At 38.9% G+C, this 20,321-nt stretch overlaps 1 protein-coding gene across 3 annotated transcripts in view; it reads right to left on the bottom strand.

Moving 5' to 3' along the window:
- Nucleotides 1-675: 675 nt before the first annotated feature.
- runx2b (RUNX family transcription factor 2b) overlaps nt 676-20,321 on the bottom strand; it is a 45,585-nt gene continuing 25,939 nt past the window's right edge. For 2 of the 3 annotated variants that reach the window (XM_036581737.1, XM_036581738.1), the window contains 3 exons: nt 8,409-8,582; nt 5,665-5,826; nt 676-1,595 (listed from right to left, as the gene is read on the bottom strand). In XM_036581737.1, the coding sequence (XP_036437630.1) occupies nt 1,108-1,595; nt 5,665-5,826; nt 8,409-8,582 (824 nt within the window). In that variant the 3' untranslated portion in view covers nt 676-1,107. The remainder of the gene's footprint in view (nt 1,596-5,664; nt 5,827-8,408; nt 8,583-20,321) is intronic. The other variant, XM_036581739.1, reaches the window with a different exon arrangement.

The following is a 20,321-nucleotide window of genomic DNA, read 5'->3' on the forward strand; positions in this document are numbered from 1 at the left end:
ATTACTGTGTGTGGCATTTATTAGGTACATTCTATGTTCCAGTAAACTGATCCAGTCTTCAGGTGGTGCATAGCAGATCTCCTAGTGTGCAGAGTCTTTGAAAGGTTTCCGGTTATAGCCCTTTTTTTTATTCAGAGCAGACTGTAATCATTTTCTTATTAAACAAAGTTAACACTGACTGAAATATCTATCTGAGCATACTGCATACTGCAAATGACAGGAAGCACGATACAAACATTTTCAAGCTAATGTGACCATCTCTTTGGTTTGAAGTCAAACATTACAAGGGTACCAGAGCTTTAAGTACCAAGCATTAAAGCCATAATTCAGACTAGCATGCCTACCTGCTACACAAGAATAGAGCTTCTCTATAATGAAGTGTACGTAGACGTAGAAAAACATATCCCAAACCCTGTTAAATCAACAGACTTAAGGCACAGAAAATTAAACTATCCTTAAATTACGTATTAACTCCATTATCAACTTGAACATAGACGCATTACAAAAATATTCCCTCTATGAATCAAGTTCCAAATACATTACTTAATTTATGGCTTTATAACTTACAAACTCAATATCCTCTTACCAAACACGCATAATTTAAATTACTTAAGTTAAAAAAAAGAAATGAGTCCTAGAAAACAAACTTAGTTTGTCAAATTCAATTGAAACCCACTGCTGCTCAGTGCTTCAAACTGTACGTAAAATACTAGATTTTATGCCAAGTCTAACAGCTTTGACTGAGAGCTAACAAACCAGTCAAACCCTACGTAGTTGTTTAACTGTAAATGATGCTGAGAGCTTTCAGCTACAGAGTAATGGCCCTTATGTTACAATTATACAAATAAGAACTGTCACAAGAGTTTGCTTTAAAATACTTCCTTTGGAAAAAAAAAAACACATTCTATAAATACTCAAAAAATGACAAACAATATTTTAAGATTAAAAACAAACAAAGCAAAAAGGGAATAGCTCAGATGGGTAGGACGGGAATCCTGGTGGGGTTTGTGCTTTAAAACCATGTCATTGGTTTGGAGTTCACCTGTGCGAGAGGCACAGGGTCCTTTAGCTCCTGCTTCCGTTGCACTAACACAACATAGTTCTTGGTCAGTAAGGCCGCCAAACACCTTCGTCCATTCTCCCAGCTGCGTTCAGAACAGTGGGGGAGTTGCTATGGCTGCCGTCGTCCTCCACTCCACCCCCACCGTCAGCCTGGACGGGGAGACTGGGGTTGACTAAGGTGATCCCTGTGGAAGCGCTAGTGCAGGCGGGGAGCATCCTGGAAGGCGAGCGGTCTCCCCCTGAGACCATAGAGAACTGGTAGGAGCCAGAAGAGGCCCCGTAATAGAGATAAGGGGTGCTGCTGCTCTGGAAGGGTCCACTCTGGCTCTGAGTGGAGCCAGGGTAGGGTGGGGGCAGGTAGGTGTGGTAGTGGGCACCACCTAGGGACATGCCTGTGGTGGCTGGGGTGGGCGTGTAGGTGAAAGTGGCTGGGTAGTGCATTCGAGGACTGGAAAAACGGCTCTCGGTGAGGGAGGAGAAACCAGGAAACTGGCGCTCAAACTGCCCAGGGAAAGGACTCAGGTCTGTGGAACCTGCAGACAAACACAGCAGATGTACCCTTAATCATGTGAATTCATTCAGATATTCATAGTTTCGCAAAAAGGCTAATTTACACAATACTCCTTACCCCAAATGTAACTGATCAGCCAAGACATATTTGGTGTCTGAAGTTTGCTTTTTTTAGTTTTGCACTGGAGCTAGAAATTTATATAGCATACATTATAGCATATACTAGCATCATAAAAACTAACAAACACATCTATTTTATTACAGATAATGATATTTGAGATATATAATTTTAATTTGTTTTCTGTACAGTTCCTCCTTTTGTGGTCAAAATCATCACACTCTGCATCATTTTTGAACATGCCAGGTTGTCTAATCTAAGGTCGGTCTTTCTAATGCTGTGTTGATGTAGTGCTGCAGTGCTGAAAAAACGTCATTCTACACCTCATAGCAGAGCTGCCAATGGCTGTATGAAACCGATGGCTGCATGAAACCATATGAATTTTGCCATGGTGATAGCATTATTGGCGTTTCTGTCCATGTGTGGGGTGATGGAGTTATAGTAGTAATAGTAATATTTCTAATAGAGTGTTTTTGTTGAAGTTCAGTTGTTGCAATGTATGAATGAACTACGAGCATTCATCACCTGTTTCAGAAAAAAAAATCTAAATCCTGTTTCCACTGCTGAGGTTGATGGCAAAAGTTGGGGAAACTGTACTTGTGATGGAATGTTGCCACTGGCAGTCACCATTAAAAACAATACCTGGTTTGCTGTTGTCTGCCCTTCAGCCACTGCTTAGTGACAGTTGATATCCGCTATTACTTTGATCAAGTGCACAGTTATTTCCATTGATATATTTTGAATCAGAATGTTAAGCTTGTGTTAAAAAAGTTGCTGTGTTGGTGTTGTCATTGTTGTTGTACTGCTATCAACAGTAGGCTACAGCCTGATGTCAAGACATCATGGGACACAGCTCATTTGGGAAATGCATAAAATGTGGACCTCCCCCTGCCCTTTGTGCCCAACTAGTTACAATGAACTGTCTCACATTATGTTGTTATGTATGCATGACATACTGTTATGCAAAAACTGGACAAAAATTGATTATGTCGCATAGCTAAAAACAGTAGTAGTAGTTCTCTACACAGTAAAAATCAGTATTCAGTATTTTAACTTAACATCGTAAAAGAAAACGATGTATCTCCATTTTGACGATTTTTATTTCTCTACATGATTTGAACACAACAGCTGTCCTTTACATCATCTGAATATTTCATGATGGACGAATCAACAGAAATGCTCAAAAATCATTTGGAATAAAATCTCTTTACATCAACTTACAATAAAAGCTAAGAATGTTTTTTCCCTCTACTGTAAAGTTACCATTTTGGAGATATTTGTTTTCCTTTGGACAGCAACAAAATCTTAGTAACCTGTTTGCCTTAAACTTCAGTAAACTTCATATAATAAGTTAACAAAATGTAAAACAGATCATTGTTCTGTTAACTTACTACATGAAGTTCAACGAACTAATAAAACATTTCAGCAACCAGGTTACTATTTTTTTTTTAAGTTAAAACATGGAATTGTCTCATACAATGCACTTTTGTCAGTTTTTACAGATAACAGCATGTCATACAGTGCCAGAAACCACATAAGCAAGTCTATTTGAGATTACTTATCAACCTAGTGCGGTTCTGGTGATTTAAGCTTGCAGTTTGCATGATGTGAATTGGTGGTCATAAGCTTCCCATACTTGTTAATTACATTACTCTTGTAGCTTCAGTGAAAACTAAAGAACTTCAGCCACCAAACCTGTTTTTGGCTGATAAACGGTAGTTGGGTTAAGGGGGAAAACTGTGTAATTTATTTTGTGCCATCACTTTAAAACTAGTTAAAACTCGTATTCTTAAAACGTTATTTGATTAACGTTACTTGAATTTATTGTAGTGAGCTCCAGTAGCTACTGTGCAGACTGCCATAATTTTGTAACAAATCTTTTTTTAGTTTTTTTTTCAGGATTCAAATGATGTTTACTACAGCTTTTAGACCGACTCACAGCACTGCACAACAAAAGGCCACAAACAGTCACTGGATTGTCCGAACTTGTTTATGGCTTTTCTCCTTCATTTTCTTCGACAAGCTCGTGTGTATGTGTATTCATGTGGATGCTTATGTGCCTCTCTTCATCTGTGTCCACATCGCCGGGCTTATTTATATTCCTGTTTATGTGTGTCTGCACATGTTTAAATTGGTCTGTGTATACTTAGGTATGCATATCACTTTGGCAAATTGTGTGTGTGTCCACATTGACTTGGCTATGGAGTATGCTTAAAATGCAGTCGCGTTGCATAAGTAGTCACACATTTGGAAACACTTTTGAGGGGAGCGCAAAGCATCGCAAGGAGACAGACTTGGTCTCAGATGTGGGCTCCTGGTATCTCCTTTACTCTGAGCCCAGGCTAGAACCTCGTCCATCCGGCCCTCTGTCCTTCATTCGCTCTCCCGTTCGCCTCAGAAATCACAAACCACTAATGGGCCGCTCCTAGCACCAGCATTGTGCCAAAAAGTGAGGGAGAGGAGAAAAAAAAAACGCACCCCCCGCCCCCATTTCCCAGGCGCAGCACTCTTATCATAAATCACAAGGCGTCTTTCCTGTCACCATGTCTACACTCAGGGGGACTATGATTATGTGTGGGTGCGTTGCGGAGGCATGGATTGTCGCTCGCGCTCCTGTGTCCTGAACGCCAAATGTAACCCCCCCGCCCCCATTCTGACTCTCTTTCTCCTTTATATTAAACTTCTTTGATTTGAGCTATTCAGAATAATGGTTTTGTAGCCTCAGGCAACAAAGAGGGTGTGCTCTGAATAATGGGCAGAATGGCTAAAAGCACCAACCCCCCCCCTTTTTTACGCACACATGTACACATAAACGCTATGTTTAGGCTGCATTTAAACAGTCGCTGATGTTAGACGCCACAATACTTGAGAAGAGACAGCGCTGGACTCAAAACCAGATGCTAACTCTGTACATCCTAGTAGGCCCTTCCTGCTTAAGAAGCACTAAGCAAAAGTTTGTTTTGCAACAAAGTTTGTCATGCATGGCAAATGTACTTTTAGCAAGTATTACATTGTCAACCTCAGTCAACGACAGAATGTAATGACATTTGACAACAGCGTCCGCAATTTACAGGATGATTTTTTTTAACTATTGTTTGCTTGGCTGGCAACTGAATGTGTCAAACAGCGCTGGCCTTATCTCACATAATGGCTGTTATTAGCAGCGAGGGCATTGAGTATGCTGTGCTACATGCTATGGGCTGACATAACCAGACTAATTGAACCTGACAGGGCAGGTGGCATGCATCCAAAAGCTGCCAAGCACCACTCGCACCAGGGAGTCGCTCATTTAATCGCTTGCAGCCGCTCTGTGCTCTCATGGAAGAAAGAGATCGAGAGCAGGAAGAAAAAAAGTATGAAAATAGTCACCTGGCCCATGCTCAAACAGGTGCTTGGAGGGAGAAACTCATCGGCCCACATTTAGGGTTTAAACTTGTGTGTTTGGGTAGGTGCAGGGCAAAAGAGGACAAATTAGCATATTAGCTCCTGCACCAACTAGGCTTGGATTCCCTGGCAGACTGTTGCGGAACTATATTGCTATAAAGCTGCTTTATTTGCCCGCCACTGGCCTGTTATTATGTCTTAGTCTGTTATTAACCATATTCGGCACAGGATCAAAGACTGGGGCTGGAGGAAAAAGGAAACAATCTCTTCAGGAAAAAAAGGTCTTCCCATCACTCGCTAGTAGCTGAAGTTTCAAGACAGTCTCGTTTTACATCCACAGCAGAATAAGCCAATAAAAAGTAGCTAATGTCAGATTACATTTGTAATAGATTAAGGTCTGAACACTGAGTGAAACGCAACGCTTTAACACAACTTTGACGCACCATAAGATAAGCAAGTAATTTCAAAGCTATGTAAAAACAGAGCTTAATGGCTAAAAGTATGTGCCCCCCCATGGATCCCAGGCCAGGGCAATGTAGGGCAAGAGGGGAAGGGGCCGCACCTGCAGGGGGGCTGAGGCTGGAGGTTACCTGGGAGGCGGCGGGGCACGTCGCTGATGGAGGGCAGGCCGGTGGCGCGGCTGGAGGACAGAGGGGTGGTGGAGTGCACCGAGGGGGATGCCATGGGGCTCAGGTACGATGGGTATGCTTGCTCATTAAACCATGGAGGGGAAGACTGCGACTGGCGGTGGTCTGACCAAGTGTGATCAAACAAAGAGAAGGAAGGTTATTTTTTCAGATTAAACCCTACATGATCTCATTTTCCCATTCTTTACCTTGTCCATTTTGTCAGTTAAGTGCCAAAGTGATGCACTGAATTTACTTAAGTGTGCACATACTTTCCAAAAAAATAAAATACATTATATTAACAAAATTATTATCAATTATATGCACACCGACAGAATTCATGTTGTAATAGAACAATTAATGATGTCAGAGACTCCCTGCATTTATTTAATTTCCAGTCAAAATGTCCATTTATTTATCCATTTTCCATGTAGATTGAGCCTGCCACTATGGGTATATTAGTAGTTGAGTAATTTTGAGAATGAATCGAATAATCAGAATGAAAAAAGCCAAACATTAAGAAATTCAACTCCTCTATCTTTACAGTCTTAAAACCAATGAGTTACAGCTGTCTCCTTTCAACAAAACCTGCTCCCAAAGTTGTCACTGACCTTGTGTTCCTCTTTAAAGAGACACTCACATAAGCAACTACTCAAACTTGCCTTGCAAATTTCTCTCTCACGAAAGAAACAAAAAGAATTCTTTTGGCCCAAAAAGGACAAGTAGGTATTTTCAAATTATTATAAATGTTAACAAGTCTATTTAATTTTGTTGTTCAACCTAAAATGTATTTTATATGAAAGCAAGCAGTAGAGGAATATGTTGAATGTATCAGATGTATTCTGACTGGCTCTTGAAAATGCGATGCATTATTAGATGGAACTGGCCAATTTAGCCTAAGCTAAATGGTTGAATCTTTGGAAGTAGCGAGCTGCAGCTGTGTGTTACTGTCTGTAGTGAAAACAGAAATGAAAATGTGCAGAAATTGTGTATAAGATTTTTTAAATGTAAAATGATACGTTATGATTTAAAAAATAATTTACTGCTCCGCTATAGGCACACATATTGCGAATGTGTTCAAACCGCTACAGAAGCAGCCTCGGTCTGCACACTGCGTCTGCTCCTATGCACAGAAACCTCACTCTCAAACATATGTGATATTTTGGGCAGGGCTTGAGCTGCACGTACGAGTCACGTTTATCTGGCTAGAGTGAGAGAAATTATATGACTAAGTGCATTTGGCCAGTTGCTGCTTTTTTTTTATCGTGATTGCATTAGATATGCGCATACATAATAAAAAGGACTTTATCAGCAAGGAAGCAAGTTCAAGCGCCAATTCCGATAATCAGAATATGTATATATGTAAAACCTCGTGTCTCCAAAATGGTAACTTTACAGGAGAAGGAAAAAACACACTTTACTTTTATTGTAAGTCAGTGGAGCCAGACCTTTTTCTAAGTGATTTGGGGTCGTTTCTTTTAGTCCATTCATCATGAAATTTACATATAATATAAAGGGTATAATATAACAGGTATTTTCAAATTATGTCAAAAACTGAAAAATGTCAAAAACTGAGATATGAGGTTTGGTAAAATATTTCTTTGAAAAACTTAAAGCAAGTCTCCAATAAAAAATGGAAGCTATGATAAAGGTATAGGGTGGTCACACTAAATACACATTAAATATATTATACATAGTTGTATATCATTTATGTTACATACGTTTTCTGCTTTTTTCCCTGATGCTAAAAAAATCTTACTTAATGGCTGTTTTGACTGGAAGTGAAATAAATAAAAGGGTGCTCTCTGATTTTTGCACAGTACTGTATTTTAACCTTTTTTAGAATAAGTTTAGAATAATAACCTACATCTATTTTCGGGTGCTACCTACCGTCACCCCAACAACAGCTGATGAAATCCTTATATATATATATATATATATATATATATATATAAAAAATGCTGCTTTGCAGTCCGACCCATCTACGTTGCTTTTACTTATTCTGTCCGGTGCAGCACAGTCATGTATAGTAACAACACACAGGCAAGAATATGTGCCTTCTTCTCTACATATACTGAGCACTGAACTCACAGTGTTTCCACTTCTCCATCACCTCACAGTGTGATATTTCAGCTTCCACAAACCTCTGCGTGCTAGAGTTCACCTTTACTTTTGAGTGAGTGACACCAGAGTGGCTAAGGCTCTGATGTAATAGACAGAGAAAGACAAACTACTTTTCTAAGTTTACATGATTCTGGTTTATTATTCTGTTATTAATCTTAACCTCTTTAACCCTACACTGATAAAAGTGATGCACTGAATTTACTCAAATCTGTATGTCATGTCTATATGACCATATGAATAAAATATATTACATTAACACATTAACTAATTATTGCCAAAAGTAAGTTAACTAAAATGACGAAATTGCATTTAAATCAAGTAAATTCAATTCATTACTTCAATTGATGTAGGCTTATTATTCAGTTACTAAAAATAAGACCTATTACTGACTAACTACTAAGAACTATTCAGTATTGTTTTCAGTTGTGTAGTTATGAGAAGGAGAAATTATATGTGGACCACATATGGGCCCTTAAGTGTATAGGGTTAAAATTGTAGGCCGTCTATATAGAAGATGCCTTAAACAATAATGGTAAAGTTCAGCAGAGGCAATAATAGGGAGTAAAGTTTAATCTTGCCCATACCTGAAATCTGGCTCTGGCCCTGAGGAGAAAAGGAGTTGGGGGTATTGAGGGAGGGTCGTGGAGTTTGCGTTGGCACGGCGACTCTCATGGTAGTCTGCCGGAGGCGTTCTATCTCGCTCAGGCGGTCGGAGAACAGGCCCGGCTTGGGAGAGTCATCCAACTTCGGCCGGTGCCCTGAAATTTAGAAAAGACCGCACATGAGCTGATGCTGCTGAGTTCAGGGCAGGACTGTCATCATCACCATATTTATACCACAAATAATATCACATCAGTCATACAATACAGAATGCACAGCAACAATTACAAAAGGCAACAGCTATAAACCATTTACACTCCTTCTAAATTATAGATATTGCTGTGGTGTCTGAAAAAGTAGATAAATTACTAGTAAGGGCTTTGGCTTTGTCTGAATTATTCATTACACTAACACAGTAAATCCTCACAGTGGCAACTCAGTGACAGAAATATGGTGTTTTGCTGTAGCACAAGGACCTTTTGGACCTTAAATGCCAAAACTGTAATTCATTAATGGTTCTATAAAGCCTGCTGTCTTTGTCTCTGTCTAATACAATCTCTCATCTGTATTAATAGGTACAGGCCTAGCTAACTGCCATTTTGGACCATGCCAGCTTCTCAGATGGCTTGTGATGGATAAAAATGAGACAGGTGTTCCATTTCCTTCTGAATGAGCATTTCATTCAGTCCTTTGGCATATTCAGCTTGGCTTATTAATCTAGAACGTACTCTTGTGTGTATCACTCTGCCATATGCAGTCAAAAGAGCTTCCACACGAGAGCTGCTCAACATACTTTAGCTTTGCTTCACATTTTTCCAGCACTGTCCATGCTGGTAAGGATATGTGGCTTTATTTTAATATATGGATGTCTCATCTCACATTTTTGCGTACTTTATTGAATATTTGAATGTTGTGGCATGTGAAGTTAAAATAAAATAAAAAAATAAAATAAATTGTGCAAACATGTATAAAAAATGTATAATAGAATATACAGTATTGGACTAAAAGACATTTTACTGTGATTATATGGCATTAAAATTATAGGAACTATTAAAAGTAGTAAATGCCTGCATTTCTACATACTGTAAAAACTATTTAGAATTTTAATGTAAAAAAAGTAAGTAAATTGGCTGTCTTATGATTTTATTCAACTTCAAGTAATTACTTAATAGAATGTACAACAGCTAATAGTTCTGTTAACTTATTATTATTATTGATATTACTAAATTTAAAGCAGGAAAATTACTTTTTAAGTTAAAACAACAAACGTTTTGCATTGTAGTATTACTGGGCATGTTTTAACAACTAAAGAGTACATACAGTACATTCTCTAAACCAAAAAGTATGGTAAACTAAACATATAATCAAAATTACCAAGAATTAAATCATTTGTTAAAGCCCAGTTGCCGTTACTTTACTGTAAACCACTACAGGTGATGTTTACAGCTGAATAGAAAACCCAATAACATACGGTAATTTAAGAAAACACTATGTTTTAGTACAGGGGTCGGCAACATGCGCTTCCAGAGCCACGTGCGGCTCTTTTACTGCCCTCTTATGGCTCCACAACAAAATAATTGATAATTAAAGACGAATGGGCAGACATATTTGCATTTATAAGCACTCCAGCTGGTTTCCTGATATGTTTAATCTGCAACGAGAAACTGCCAAACACTAAAAAGTCACGAAGCTGAAGTCAGCTTCTTGTTGTGTCTAATGTTAAGTAAAATTGCAACATTTAAGTGGAAATACAGGGAGATTCATTCAAAAGAGGCCCCGAATATTTTGTAATAACTCTTGTTAGGACGAAGCAATCTGAACGAAACAATGTGCAATGTGCTCCTCAGTATATGGAGCTTCAAACAAGCCAGGATGCCCCTGCGTTGGAGCGACGTTTAACCTCTCTAATGCTTGCCGATACGTTCAGGAACATGGAGTGCCGTGTCGAAATATGTCTGGCAGAAAATGGAGATCAATTCCAGCATCACATGTAATGCAATCGATTACACATACGTCAAGGTATGTAGCGTATTTTTTTGGTTCAGATTGCTTCATCCTAACAGGAGTTACAACAGAATATTCAGGGCCTCTTTTGAGCGAATCTCCCTGTATATATGAAACTCTTTTAAACAAAAAATGCTCCATTTGTACAGTGTAAACCATGTGGCTCTGAGTTACTGTTCTGTAGGTTAGCTCATAACATGTTAAATCGCATACACTTAAAACACAAAAGATGAATCACTAAATCAACTAAACAGTCACATTCAGATAATTTCTTAAGCTAGCTATAGGTGCTACTGTACCACTATGAAATTTTATCTCACTGGGGTATCTGAATGCTAGTAGTTTAAAAATGCAGACATTTGAATAGCAAAAACAGTTAAACGGTCATCCCTACAGCAGGTTCAGACTGCAGAAGTGATGGAGGCAGCTATGTGCCATGCAGGCATGCTAGCATAAAAGTTAAACACCTTCTGCTGTCTAGCGAGACGGAACTTTTACAGCGTAATCACAGACTCTCATCCTTCCTTCAGTGCCCCATCAGTGGGATCTGTGGGCACAATGGGCCCATACTGCTAAATACTTTACAGGAGAGCCATAACAAGGCTGTTTAAGGGCCCACAGGTGCCCTGCGCCTGCTCTAGCCATAGCAGAGGAAGGAGCGAGAGGCCCTGAGCAGAACTACCCCCACCTCCCTCTCCCATTAAAACAGCCCTGTTTGTCTGTCTAGGCCCGCACCAGCTTCCCCGAGAAGGCAGTAAAGTAAATATCAAACAGGAGAGAGAGAAAAACTCCTGCTGAAGCTGGAACCTGTCCAGTTGGCACAGAAAGGGCCAGCTAAAACAGGATCTGGGCTAATCTGACTACGCTCAGAGAACAAAGAAGCAACATACAATCTACGGAGAGAGGGAGAGATTACTTCTTTCTAACAGCACATGCATCACAGATACAGTAGACAGTAGATGGCAGATTAGATGTTATACACACTACAGACCCACTATGCCATTAGTTTTGTATCTGATTATTGCATTATCCATTTGTGAATACAATTAAAGCCAGTGAGCATAGCAACATAAATGGAACTCAAACTCCCATAGAGTGCAAATCATGCCCTTATGCACAAGGCCAATTTGTATGTCTCACTGTAATTTTTTTGCCACAAGCTGTGCCCAGGCACTGATACTAAAATAAATTGAAGTTTGGAAAAAGAGTGGACAAAGATGTGCTTTGTGCAGACTTCTTTCCTGGAGCTTCATATAAAAAGCGATGTTCTGTGCTGGGAGACGGAGCGGACCCTCATCAACAGTAAATTAGGAGCCCTGGATGTGCTGACGGCTCCTCGAGCAGTGCTGAGCAGGGTCTGCGGAAGACTCCCTCAAGCACTGCACATGTTATTGCAGTTAGGGAGGGAGAGCAATATTTACATTTCACTAGGGGGTTCGAGACACGCAACATCAACTCAAACATACAGAACTTTACCCTTTGGCCATAGAGCCAGACTATGGTGGGAAGTGAACTTGTGATATAAGGCAAAATCGACTGAAGGCCATTTAATATGAAGATGTAAACTTGAGGTTCTCCTGTTGTAAGAAAAACATTTTTGCAGTTTTTATGGTTCATGAATTACCACAGATACACCACATTTATATGTTAGTTCCATCCATCAGTTTAGTTGAAATGTGTGTTATGTCTGTGTCTGTGTACCGTATCATCTCACAGGAACTAGTTGCCAAGTAACAACAAGGTACTTAGTGGAGGAACTACAGTAATGTGCAAAAGTCAGAGGCCAACCTTCATTTAATTAATTTCCGGTCAAAACTGTTCTTAAAAGCACTCTTTGAAACAATGGTTTTTAAGGGTCATTTCGTAAAGAAAATGGTTCTATAAAGAACCATGAACACTCAAAGAACCCTTTGCCTGAGGGTTCTTTGCATCATGAAAGAGTTCTTCAGAATGTGCTATATATGGATCTATATGGAACCTTTTTGAAAAGGGTTTTATATAGCACCCAAAAGGGTTCTTCTATTGTTACGATGTCAAGCTTGTAACAATGGAAGAACCCTTTCGGGTGCTATTAGGAAACCTTTTCAAAAAGGTTCTATATAGAACCATCTACAGCACATTCTCCATCAATCAAAACCCTTTTATGATGCAAAGGCCCTTTAATCATGCAAAGGGTTCTTTGAGTGTTCATGGTTCTTTATAGAAGCATTTTCTTTACTAAAGAACCCTTTAAGAACTTTTTTAAGAGTGTAGAAGTAATTAATTTTTTAGCATCAGGAAGAATTCAGAAAACATATATTAACCAAAAACTACAAAGAAACCTCAACAACTAACTACAATATGACTTTGTTCAGTATTTAGTATGTCCACTCCGCCTTCATTACAGCTTTTTTCTGGTGACTTGCTTTTAGTTTTTCAAAGAAATCTTTTTTTTCTTGATTTGGTTTCCTTTACTTGGTAATGACTTCCTGACAGCTACATATCCTTCCAAACCCATTGTGTTGAACTGTCTTCTCCAAGTATGACCTCTTCTCATCTCTCTCAAACATGAAAGGTTTAAGTACTGTTTCTTTGATGACGGCAGGTTTGGTGTTCTACCAGTTGCACAGTTGTTAAGAGTCCTGTTATCTCTATACCGTTTAATCATTTTTAGACTAATTTTTAGATTTTTGGGAAACTCCTGTTTTTTAACTTATTGTCCTTTGATGCACTGTTTTTCAAGTAGTTATTTTACATTTAATCTCCTCAGATATACCACCTGAAAAACTTACTTAATGCGTACTTAATGGCTGTTTTGACTGAAAATTAAATAAATGAAGAATGGTGTCTGACTTCTTCACAGTAATATACTTCAATGGGAGATAAAATTGCCAACATTAAAAACATTCTTTGCTTTCCATTTTCCATTTCTGCAAAACAATTGAATGAAAGCAAAAGCACACTCCACATCTTTGGATTGTGCAACCAAATCACAGCCTTGCTATTACTCATGTGCCTTGTGTTCTATGGCTTAAATAGCTCTAAAATAGTTCTAACACGAAATAGTTCTAAACGAAAAGTATATAATGATGGTAATTCATCATGTGTATTTTTGGTACCACGATTATATTGGAATTGAGGAACAAAGGGGGCTTGCTCCTCCCTCCACAGCACACCTCTAGACATCATGTGGAGTCCAAATCTAAGCAGCGTTGTCAGCTGCTGTACAGGGAATTAGCACAGGGAGTGAGTCTGAATGAGTGGAGGTATTTAAGAGAGCCAGGAAACCAGATGATATCACTGCTGGAGGGAAAGTCCCAAACACTCCCATCATCTCCCAGACAACAGGGTGAGATTTTTGATAGCCAACACTTCCCTGTCCAATCACAGAGCGGAAACACGGACACATTCATTCCAGATGCTCAACTAGCCCAATGGGACCCAAGCCAAATGTTACCAGTAGAGATATGTAATCTCCAGCTGACACAGGCTTGACTTCAGAGTCTAGGCCAGGCTCTTTATGAGTCCATCAAGGTAATACCTAGATAACATCTCTAGCCATGTAGTCATATCTTCTTTGATAGCCACGGGCCCTGAGTAAGCAGACAAACTGCTCCTGAAACAATGCAAGAAATTAAATAAGTAAGAGATATTATCTGAGGTTTTCCTGCTGCTCACATCAGCATATGGGGCCGTTTTTGACTAACTATAAACAAACACAGCAGCTCTGACAGAGGAAGAGTGAAATTAGGGGAGCAGCAGTGTGCTTCCGAGGGCAGAGGACTGGATAAATGGACAGACGCGGATGGGCTGACCTAGGCTGCTCTGTGAATAAAGCAAAATAGACACACAATATATTGGCTGACAATATATTATGTGCCGACAAATTTCATTGTTATTATTATTATTATTATTATCATCGGCCCAATATCAAAATTACAGTGGATAATCATAACCAATAATTTAGCACCCCCTTTTTTGGCTGGTGTTTGCATGAATTACCATAATTTACAACTCAATTAAATATTGTAGATAACACCGCTACCTCACACATAGGGCACCAGAACAGAGCTTTAATTAAATTAATCAATGATCAGATTTAACCTTTTTCATGTTAGCTGCACTGTATTTAGGGATTATAGGTTGAAGTTGTTTTAAAATGATGAATAAATAAATAAATACATACATACATACACAAATAAAAAATTGGTATCATTACCAGCAATAATCAGAAGATAATTACTTTTTATTATCGGATCGGCCCAGAAATTCTATATCAGTATGTCCCTAAAGTTACGTAAGCAAAGTAACTGATTTTGACAGAACAGTAATGATGACTTGATGAGGGGACATTTGAGGTGAGTAAATATCCTAACTGGAAGAGACAGAGAAGTAGATGAAGACATTTCTTCTTTTTTTTCTGTGGCACCAGGAGAGCTTTCACCGGTGCAGCTGGATGTTTCTTTTGCTGTAAGAGTGATAGAGCAAGCAGCAGAAAAGTGAAAAAGAGCAGCAGGAAAAAAGACAGCATGGGTGACAGCCAGCCGCCAGAGCTCAATGAGGTTTTAGGGGAAAACTAGAGAGAGACAGCGAGAGACAGAGAGAGAGTGAGAGAGAGAAAGAGAGTGAGAGAGAGAGTCTGACTGTTGTGGAGAGCTGCCAGGTGTCTGTGTGGTCTTTGCATTTCAGGCTTTAGGAGGCAAGCCAGGCCGGGAAAGGGTATACACACACATTCACATACACGTGCAGACACACACACACGCACGCACACACACGCACACACAAGCTACAAGAGCCCTCAGCCCTTTTCAAACCGCAGGCACACTCCTTCATCACCTCCACGCTCGTATGAAAGCAGTGTGACTCCTAACAGAGCGCCATCAGTATTTCCTGAGCTGAAATGATGCAGCTCTGATGTGCACAGTGGCTATCAAGAGCAGACACACACACAGATTCGGTGTCCACAGCCTCCTTTTACACACACATATTTGCATTTATTCAAGGTCAGGATGTGGAGTGCATCCCATATGATTATTTAACATACATAACTAGCTATACAGTACTACACAAAAATCAGAGACCAGGTTCAAAAAATGATTCAAAGGCATAGTGAAAATGGAACTCCTCACAACTGTGAAAGACCTGGTAGACACCAAAACTGTCACCATCTGCTAAACAGTAACTAAAGCTTTTATCTTTGAAAGATGAAAGAATCAAGCTCCACTCCTGCTTCAGATCAGAAAAAATCCACAGGTGTTTCTGTCCATCCATCCACTGTGAGAAGACAACTCAATACTATGGGTCTGAAAGGATGCACACTTGTCAAAAAGACAGTATTGATAAGTAGACAAATTCAAACAAAGCACAAAAGGCAACCAACTTCTAAGACTGAACTTTGGAAGTGTGGAAAAACATCCCTGCACGTTACTTTGAAAACCCGAAAGCAAGTCTCCCAAAAGGAATGGAAGCTGTAATAAAGGCAAAGGGTGGGCATGCTAAACAGTGAAAAATCTGATATTAATCGCTGGAGCTTCTGTGTAATTTTATGTTAAATATTTAGTTTTTTGCTTTTTTCCTACCATTTCAACTGGAAATCAATTAAAAGGTGGTCTCTGAAATTTGCATATATGTAATAAAATTTTTCTAAGTTTAACTCATAGCTCATAAATCATAACTTTAGTAACAGCAAAAACAAATGTTTAAAAAAAAAAGAAAATTAATGAAAAGCTTTTGTGTAAAAGCACTTAGCAAGGTCAAGGCCATTTTAGTACAACTGTTTTTATCTCATTTCTACAAAGTCATTTTTACGCTGAAAATGTACAAAAACATATACACACATGAACACACGCATACACACACTCCACTGGCACCTACTCCTGGAGCCCCAGCATGGCGGCATGTTGCTGCCTGGCCCAGGCCTGCGCCAGCCTCTGTTTTTCTCCCTTCTCCTCTCTTGTTTGGATTGGTTTTATGTGAGCAGTTCCCATTGTAAATGCAGCCCTAAGTGAGGCCTAAGCTGAGTGAAACTGACACTTTTTTCATTTGCTGTAAGGTTAAATAATGTCTATTGGTCTTGTGTGGTCTACAGAGTAGAGGGTGTTGAACAATGGCCAGATATATTCATTTTACTGTCTCAGTAACAGTCTTGGCCATTGTTATTGCTGTAAGCCAGTTATTGTTCCCATTCAACAAGCTGATGTGTCAAATGTGTCAAAACAACGAGAGTAATATGCTGGATTCTGTTAAACTGCAAGTAAAACCTTTGAAAGGAGCACCTGGCCTCTTCTAATCCCCACACACTGCAACACTGGACTTCTGTCATGATTCAAGTGGAGACACGTACTGCACAGAGATCATTCTAAACGTGTTACAAAGCATGACAGTCCGACATACGTTCTATAATTACATGGGGCCTCTAGCGCAAGTGTGTTGGTTTAACCAGCCCCGCCCCATCTATTAGTTCAAATGACTTTTAATGAGTGCTATTAGGAGTTACTGCAAAGCCTGAGTTACCCCCCGAATGACTGCACACACACAAGAGCAATGAGTGTCGCTGGCCAAGAAGCAAAAGCCATAACCCTACAGGCATTTTTCAGACTCCTGACAAGAGCAAACAGCATGGATATAAATCATTTCACAAAACACAGCCAAAAACAAAATTATGCTATCATTGAACAAAAATGGAAAAAATGATCTTTCTTAAATGCATGCCAGTGTCAGTGGATTCTCTACTTGTGGAAGTACAGCCCACCAATACACAAAAAGTGACTCGCTGTGATGAACTGAATCTACTTAATATATTAATATATACTTTTGAATTATGTTCTTTTTGTCACAAACTTTATATTAATGTTAACAAGTGGCCGTCACGATTTACTAAATAGGTGCAATAAACCTGCCCAAAGTAAGACCAAAGGGGCGGTCACGGTTCTTCCAAAGCACAAAACACTGGGAGAGGATTATTATAATTATTATAATTATAATCACCTTTTCTGAATAACCAAAACTGATAGTAACAACACAGTATGCATGATTTAACACTTGTGAGAGGCTTGTCTTATTTTTGCCGCAAACATAGCTGTCAGTGTATCGCTCAGAAAATAGAGAGAGTTTTTCAAACACATTTATTTACATATTTTCAAAGAAAAAAAACACTTCTAATTGTCTAATTGCCAATTCGATGACTTAAAACTAAAAAGTTTTAGGAAATATTTAAAGAGAACTCAGTCAAAATGTAATGAGTGACATGTCTCCCAAGAATGTAAGTGAATTATATACTTTTATTATCATACCTTGAACAGTATAAAGTTAATTTTGCATTTGAGACCTAAACATCAAGCTGGATCTTCTTTCTGAGCTTATGTGTGTGACATAAAGACTATGATGTTGTCAGAAAAACTCCTGTGAAATTCAACCCAACACCTTTGACTTAGGCTTTACAGGGTGACATCCAGCATATTTTACTGTTTTTTTTTCCTAACTCAATAATGTTCCTTCTTTCAATTTTACCAAAAATCTTACATAGTGCAGCTTTAATTATGAAGTTGTGCCTGTCTTCATTTGAAGCTCTTAGTAGATAAACCACTAAATTGGCCACTCCCACCAGTGCAAAGTGTGGGTAGACTGTTGTTGAGTAGCGCCTCTCTTAGTAAATCTTATTAAGTCCTTCAGTTTACCGCCTTTTGACAACACTTGTGTTAGAACATATTTTATCTATGCAGCAATGATGTACACATTTGAATCGAGCAAATTCAATGCATCACATTTTTCTATGTAACAGTGCAGGGCTACTGAAATCAACCTATGGCAGAGATATGCAAAGGTCTAGAATGTAAAAATAAAGTCCTTAACCAAAAGAATGGTGTCAGTATGCACAGACGTGTTTATGACACCAGGTTTTTAACACTCACACTGCCTTGCCCTTTCATGCACTTGCACATATGCATACTGCACTGGCAGCCCCCACCCCTGAAGGGTTCATATGGCACCCATCAGGGCCTATTTAAACACATAAACATATTAATAATGCACAGACTGTGCTGAACTAATATCTGCTACATATTCAGCTAAGTGTGAGGCCCCGTAGACAGACAAGGGGAAAGAAAGCATAAATGAACAGCGTCAGTATTAGGACACAGGGGCCCGTAACGTAATGAGCAAAGGATATTTTGACTAAAAATGACACTTTTTGTACAAAAACATGCACATACTATTTCTAAATCACACATAAATGGTCTGAAGCATAACAAATATAATTGGCGACAAGTGAATCAGAAGAAGTGTTCTTTCAGGTGTTTGGTTGGTGAAAGTTTTCTGACAGTACACTGTTAGCATTGTCTGGCCTAGTGAGCTGGGCCTCTTCCTTAATTGCCCTCTCATTAACACCAATTGGAGGTTTAATGATGCAGAATCCCAGTGTTAAGGAAGTGCTGAAATACAACATTATTATGAGGGCACATGCCTTTCCAACCCAGTGATCACCATCAGTGACCTGCTATGCAAAAGCTTCTCTTTTCTGACCACTGCTTTCTTCTTCGTCTGTGCCTAATTAGCGAACTGACTTATTATCAATACATCATGTTCGAATGGCTGCCGCCTCTTAAAATAGCAGAGTGCTATTTTCTTATGGGACTGAAAAAGAAATGTGAAACTGAAGAAATGTGGCCTTTCTCTGACAGCATAATACTATCTAGCATAAAGTGTTCAGGAGCATAAAAAAGGCTTGAGCTCTGGACATATCTTCATGTCCTCTGAACTTCTCATCTGTTTCCGGGCACAATAACATGGAAGTCATCGGCCTCTCAAAAGTACGTTTCAAGATGGGGCAGATGCATAGGAAGTCTTCAACATCAAAGAAAAGTTCTGCAATTGCTAGAGGCCGTTTTAATACAATGAAGAATCAAGACCATACAGCCAGTGCGTCCAAGTGCCTTCAAATACCAGGACCATATGTGTTCATTGAGACTGCAGTAAGAGAGAGGGAAGGGGAGAGAAATGTTGCTCGCGATGTGATAGGGTTGATTCCTATGCCAAGATGAGAGTATATATTTTTTTCATGATAAAGTAAAACAGCTGCACTCCAGACCAGTTGGCTCTGAAAGATGTAGTCAAGTCCTTTTTCTCCCACTATATTTTATAAGGCTCATTAAAATGAGCTGATGTTAGCACAATGGCACCCCAGTGGAGCCTCTGTGCAGTCTACTCCCACACCTACACTGACAACTTGTTATGATCACACTGAGAGACTGGTCAACTACCAGGAAATTTTAAACAAAAAATGATTTTAAACTAATGATAAATACTGTTTAATTCCACAAATTACAGCAAAGTCCACCTATTTTTTATTTAGACATAAATTTATCACAAAAACAAAGTCATTCAGAGTGAGCTGATGTGAAATTGAGCATTGTACATAAAACTTACTGACTTGGCTTTCTTAACAATGGTGGTGAAAGGAACCAGGGGTTGCGAAGTCTACATTGCAAATACAGTATTTTGTTTACTATTCAAAATGAGCAGTATCTCCTAAGCTTTTATAAGTAACGTTGGTAATGATAAATAAAGAATAAAAAATAAGTTTTCTTAGGGATTGTTTTTTGCCTTACAATGCCTTACTTGTTACCTCTCAACCATGAATGTACTTAAAAATACATTTTAGGCCAAAGCTTTACAAAAAAATGAATCTATAATTTATAATCATTTCATAAAACACCTCAGATGTCTGGTTTCTGTCACCACCACTGTGAAAAATTCTGAACAGATAAATTTCTCTGGAATAAACCATTTCACATTAAACCACTCTGAATGACTTTACATTTTAACCATCTAATTATGCAGAAATTCTGCAAAATCTGTTTAATTTCCCCTTAAGATATATTGTAACGAAAGACTTTAGTACGCGTACTCTATGTAAT

The sequence above is a fragment of the Colossoma macropomum genome, unplaced genomic scaffold, assembly GCF_904425465.1.
Source record: "Colossoma macropomum unplaced genomic scaffold, Colossoma_macropomum, whole genome shotgun sequence".
Lineage (NCBI taxonomy): Eukaryota > Metazoa > Chordata > Actinopteri > Characiformes > Serrasalmidae > Colossoma > Colossoma macropomum.